The 6,049-nt window shown below is 45.4% G+C and overlaps 1 protein-coding gene across 1 annotated transcript in view; it reads left to right on the forward strand.

Moving 5' to 3' along the window:
• Positions 1 to 4,551, forward strand: part of FCF1 (FCF1 rRNA-processing protein) — a 6,835-nt gene extending 2,284 nt beyond the window's left edge. The window contains exons 2-7 of the mRNA XM_009319483.1: positions 67 to 160; positions 438 to 586; positions 1,023 to 1,095; positions 1,990 to 2,077; positions 2,528 to 2,622; positions 3,922 to 4,551. Coding sequence (XP_009317758.1) covers positions 67 to 160; positions 438 to 586; positions 1,023 to 1,095; positions 1,990 to 2,077; positions 2,528 to 2,622; positions 3,922 to 3,970 — 548 coding nt within the window. The 3' untranslated portion in view covers positions 3,971 to 4,551. The remainder of the gene's footprint in view (positions 1 to 66; positions 161 to 437; positions 587 to 1,022; positions 1,096 to 1,989; positions 2,078 to 2,527; positions 2,623 to 3,921) is intronic.
• Positions 4,552 to 6,049: the final 1,498 nt, after the last annotated feature.

The following is a 6,049-nucleotide window of genomic DNA, read 5'->3' on the forward strand; positions in this document are numbered from 1 at the left end:
GGGCGGGAGGGGATCCCGGCCCAGGCCTCTCCGCCGCTGGCCGCCCTTCCCTGCCGTGCCCCCTAGGAGTGCCTGTGTTTCCTTGCAGTAACGAGAAGGACCGGGCGAAAGCCCCCGTGAAGAAGAAGGAGGACCCGAGTGCCATCAAGGAGCGGGAGGTGTAAGTGCTGCCGACGCGTTGGGGAGGGCCGGCCGGGCGGGCGGCCACGCTGCAGGCTGTAACCAAGGGCTTTTCTGAGCAAAGCTGTCAGAGTAGGAAATGGCGCCCCAAACCAAGGGAGCGGGCTTGGGAGGCGGCGGGAGGCCTGACAGGTCACCCTCCCACGCTGCCTTGTGTTGTTTCTGCTCATTACCCTTCCTTCATTCTGTGCAAGTTGTAGGATTGGATATGCTGTTAATTGCAATTAACTGATTTGAATTCTTTGTCTTTCCGGCAGCCCCCAGCATCCCTCTTGTTTGTTCTTCCAGTATAATACACAGCTGGGCCCCCCTTATCACATCCTGGTTGACACTAACTTCATCAACTTCTCCATCAAGGCCAAGCTGGACCTAGTGCAGTCAATGATGGACTGTCTCTATGCCAAGTGTGAGTGTCTGCATCACTCGCAGCTTCCTCTGGACCACGTAGTGCCACGGTGTGCTCGTGATGTGCTTTATCGGCCTCATATCAATAGCTGAGGATAATGGAAATCTTGAAAAAAAGATATGTGCTATAATCATGGAGCTCATTGTTCATGGCTGTGGTAACCCTGGAACTGCCTTTGGGTTCAGTCAAACAACGGTCTTAAATGCTCATGTCAGCAAAGGTAAAGCATTAGTAACTTAAAAATCTAAAATTACCATGGCATGGTCAAACTCAGTGGCTCTACATTTCGTCGCTTTGCAACCTTGTAAGTTTAAGACTGTAAGTAATATGTTATCGAGTTCCATGATAGTTAACTGTTCCTGGGCATGTGGGCAATACTGTAGGGGCCTGTAAAGAAATACTGCTTGGTTTTAATACAGGCTTTTTTTGCACGTAGGTATTCCGTGTATCACAGATTGTGTAATGGGTGAAATTGAGAAGTTAGGACAGAAGTACCGTGTGGCGTTAAGGTAGGTGCAGGGTGTTCTCCGTTTCTAGAACTTAATGTTTTAATATAAATAAATGAAAAGCACTTTCTGTGACTGTGCTCTTGCACTAGAGGGCGGTCAGGTTGTTGCAGAGTCCCAAACTTGGTTTTGTTTCTCTGGCTGTATGAGATCAGTACAATGGCTCAAGTTTTAGGTTATTTTTTTAAAAAACTAAATGCTAGGTATGAGTACACAATATTGATCTGTAAATCTGTTTCCTACCCTAAGACTTTGAAAATAACACTTCCTCCTGTTTTTCAATATATATGTAGATTTTTTTAATTATAGGAATTTCTAAAAATAAGGAAAGAAATATGACCGAAGTCTTATGCAACCTCATGTTATTCCTGTAGGAGTAGGTAGCCCGTACTGATGGTCTATTGTGTGTTCTGTACAAAACTAGTCCAATGTAGTTCGTGCTCTCCAGGTGTACCAGTCAGATGTATTGTTCTTTACTTTTTCTTTTGGCCTGTTGCGTTGTAAAGTATCCGAGTGCATCCCCTAAACAGCTTTGATGTTCCCCTTCAGAGAGGAGGTGAACTATTCTTGTATGCATGGTACGAAAGATCAGATACTTGAAGAGGTTCTAGTTCTTCCCACAGATGCCTAACAAAGTCATTTGAAACAAGAGCCTAGCATTGCGGGGATCTTGAACCCAACAAGCCCTAAGAAATACTTAACCTATAATAATTAGCCAGACAAATTGCATTCTTTTTTTGCTCCTCATTTCAATTGACTGTTGTGTACCATTCGCTCCATCCCTTCAGCCCTTGTTTTGAGAATAACATCATAGAAAGGGGCGTTCCTGTTCCTCCATACTGTGTTACTGTACACTCTGGTCTGATTGCTGTGACGCTGCCTTATGTGTCCCCACAGAATTGCCAAGGACCCTCGGTTTGAACGCTTGCCATGTATGCACAAAGGAACCTACGCAGATGACTGCTTGGTACAGAGGGTCACTCAGGTATTTCTGTTTCTGAAATTTTCTATACTGTGGTAACAAACTAAAAATTCCTGAACCCTCCTAGTTACTGATGACTTAAATTTCCCACAGAGTAACTGTAAAATCTCACTAAGGGGCAGTTTCAGTCCCTAGCACAACTGTCTTTGAAGCAAGGTACAGTCTTCCCTGAGCATTCTTGTTGCGTAGGACAGCATCAAGGAGCACTTGGGATGGGCAAGCCGTCAGTTGGGAATTCTGGACAGCCTTTGGGTGTTTCTATGAGTCTATTTTGATGAGCGGAAGGATGTTACTAGTCTGCTGTGGAGTTCTGTACAAGTCCTAGTAACGCCTTGCTAAGGACTCGTAGGCCTCCTATGGTAAATGAGCTCACTGAATAGAAGCTTTTGCTCAGCTTTGTCTCCTTTCTGGGGGTTCACTGGTGTTGAATCTGACTCGCCTCTTTTTTTGCAGCACAAATGTTACATTGTGGCCACAGTGGATAAAGAGCTCAAGCGGAGAATACGAAAAATCCCAGGAGTGCCTATAATGTATATTTCCAGGCACAGGTAAGGGACCTCTGACAGGGAGGAACGCTGCCTGGCAGAATCCTTGTCTGACAGGGGCTCTTACCACTGTGTATTTCTCTCCTGCATTGTCTGTAGTGCAGGTTGCAGTAAAGGGCCTAGTGTTTGCACAAACGTAGAAGTACAGCTGCTGCTGGGAAGAGACTGTCCGCAGACCCACTCGTATTGCAGTCTACGTGTTCACTTGCTTTTACCTAGAAAACTAGTTTCCTTGAGGCCAGTGTTTCCATAGATCAGTTTTGCTTACCAGCAGCAGCAGCGGGACTACCAGGTAAATGCATTCTACAGGTTCTTGAGGAAAAGAACCATTCTTGTTCCATATGCTGTTTGGTAGCTTTGAGTACCCTCAGCTAAGAGATTGAATTTGCTTCTTGGATAAAAACCAAACCAACTCAGAAGTTAGTGCAGCAATTTCAATGCAACAGGTATTTCCAGTGTCTGCAAGTACTGGCTCACTTTATTGATTTATTTTTTTATATGCAGTAGGACCAGTGATCTACTGTAAAAACATTTGCTTAAATTCATCTCCCGTTCCTTCCAAAGCACTTGTAAAGCCTAGACTAAGAAGACTTTACTCACCTTTGTTTGTCATATCCAGTGTATTAATATTTCTTCTACATAATGTACAGCCCAGAAGATTTATCTTGCATAGAACCTATACCAAATTGTTTCACAGTGTGGTAGATATGTTTGGTAGCATGGTAAGGAGAGAAGTCAGGATGTGGAGAGAAAAGGGCCAAAGTCTTCAGATGGGATGGGAGAGATACTGGAAAGGAGGCAGTTGTGCTAGCAGTGGAGACAATAAGTCTAGTAATATGCAGACAGAGCAGTATGTCAGAAACGAGGAGGTTGATTGCTAAAAATATGTAAAGTCTTAACTGATCTATAATTAGAACGTGGCTCAGAAGATTTTTCTCTCAAAACATCTTTGCCCCTTGTTCACTGTGGCCATGAATCGTAAGTTGAATGGCCAAAGTTTTATTCTCCATGGTGGTCTGCTCTTAAATCCTAAGTCAGATCTTACAAAACCACCGTTTTTTTCCTCCTCTGGAGATAGTTTTTGAGATGCCCGATTTCTGAGTTTGAGGTGAAGGATAACAGCAACCTTATGAAGGCTTTTCACTTTCGGAAGTAGTATTTTTCTTCCTGGGGATCTGAGCTGCAGATAGAAATGCAACAAAGCTGCTTGCTGTTCAGTCTGCCTGTAAGCCTGTTGCTTCATGGGGAGGGGAGCAATGTGGAGTTGGTTGTCTTCATAGGTTTTCCCTCTTTCTTTCTCAGGTACAATATTGAGAGGATGCCAGATGATTACGGAGCTCCTCGATTCTAACCCGTCCAGCCAAGCCATCGATGCCAGGACTCTGAGCCAGGATAAGGGTCCTTCTGGTTCCAACCCTCCTGCTTTCTTTTTTGCTGGGACTCTGTTTATAGGACTGTGGGTGACATTGGACTGACCTCATAGCCTTGATCTTCTAGGAAAAAGCTACTTGGAAGAGTCTGTTTTTATTAATCCTAGTTCTGACTTGGCCTGATTACCTATAGCTGGGAGAAGCATATGGGAAAGAGAGGACGGCAGTGCCCAGAACATGCCTAACTCCCTCTTCATTGGGATGATTGGAAAAAGTGATTTCACCATTCTGAATTAAATATTGGTGATGCAACTCTGGCTGAGAATGAAACCACAGAAATTTTAGAAGTTTCTTACTGCTGCACCTGCAGCAGGACAAGTATTCCTCTGGGATATGCCCTCACACCTATCCCACAAGCAAATTGGAATCTGCATTCTGGACAAAAGCCGTCAAATCTGCACCAGCTGGCGTGTCTTCTCTGGACCAGTGGTCTGGAAAATTTTAATTCAGAATTGATGGGCTTTTATTCAACTGTACAATGAATGAAGTTGGGTTAAGTGTCCTGCTCAGATTCCCATGTCTGTACTGGGTTAGCTGGCAGCTCGGTCCTTTTGCTTATATGCAGAGTGATGGCGGGAGGGCAGGGTTGGGTTGGGACAGACCTCTCCCTCTTGTTTGCTTGGCACCTATGCACCTCAAAGCCTTACCCTTTTCGTTAGGTGTCAGGGAAGAGGAGGAAGGTACCAGACTTTGACAGGAAGGTGCCAAACTGTGAAAGGTATTAATGTGGGCTGGGAGCAGAGTAGGTAGGGGGAATTGGAGCAATGGCTGTGGACCAAGAGTCTCACAGAGACCTGCAGCATTTGCTGCAGGGAAGGAAGTGGTCAGAGGAGGGAGGGAAAAGAGATGGTTAAGCCACATGGAGAAGTGCAGTGGAAAAAATATTTCAAAGCTGTAACTCTGCATTCTCATACCTTCTCCATTACTCTCTAATTTTTAGCAATATAATTTACTCTTCTGATCTCTGCTCTGCGGTGAGGAGAATTGTCTTAAGACTGAAAGGTGAGAGACAATATGAGGGTCACCAGGGGCCATGCTGTAGCGTGCTTCCTGGCCAAAATGCTGGAGCTGGGGTATAGTAAAGGGGGAGACTGAAAATTTATGTTCTTGGTATAATTAAGAAAATTTCCAAACCTTAATAGAGCTTTAATCCTGTGATGCCTTACACTGGTCCAGGCTGCAGAGAATACCTGAAGTCAGATGTCTGTATGCTGGGCAGCATACAGCGAAGATAATACCTCTCCTCTGCTAATCACTTCCTGTCCTTTGGAAATGCCCTGACGTGCCAGTAACTTTCTTGTTAGCACCCTGCCTCTACAGATATTCCAGGAAACTTTGGGAATACATCAGTCTTACCCCTCGTACTATCTCTTTGCTTGCTGCAGGCTCACCTACTAAACTCATCCCTTCAGTAACAGCGTACTGACACTTTCAAAACATAGCCCCTTCCAAGCTATCACGATGGAAATTTATCTTCTCCACCTCTGTCATGTCCCACCTACGAGAAGGGGAGAGTGACTAAGGTCCGCAAATCCCCTCAGTGTGGATTAAGGTGAGATAACACTCAAGGTCCATACATGAACATCAACTTTAATGGAACAAACACTCTATAAGCATCAGCCTTCTGTGTATTAATATGTCACATAAGCTAAGCAGCTTTATGAGAAGTTGAGGTAGGCCTTGCGTTACTTAGCATCAAGGGCAAAGAACGAGAAGGAGGAGGGAGGGGGACAGAGAGAGAGAGAGAAAGAGCTGGGAAGCGAGCGAGCGAGCGAGATCACCAATCCTGGATCCAGCATTGGACCTGCCAACGGGGGGTGTCGGCCTGGAGAGCGCCCCGAGGAGGCTCATGTGTGCCCCTGTTTATTGGCCCCAGTCCAAGGTTTCTGGAATCTTCTCTCACCCTGGTTTCAGGAGTGGTTCAGACATTAGTCAGTCAAGGAGAGTGACACTGGGCCCCTCCCCGTGGCTGGCTTCTGGAGCTTTCTCTTGGGGCATTG

This window comes from Pygoscelis adeliae, unplaced genomic scaffold (assembly GCF_000699105.1).
Source record: "Pygoscelis adeliae isolate BGI_AS28 unplaced genomic scaffold, ASM69910v1 Scaffold71, whole genome shotgun sequence".
NCBI lineage: Eukaryota > Metazoa > Chordata > Aves > Sphenisciformes > Spheniscidae > Pygoscelis > Pygoscelis adeliae.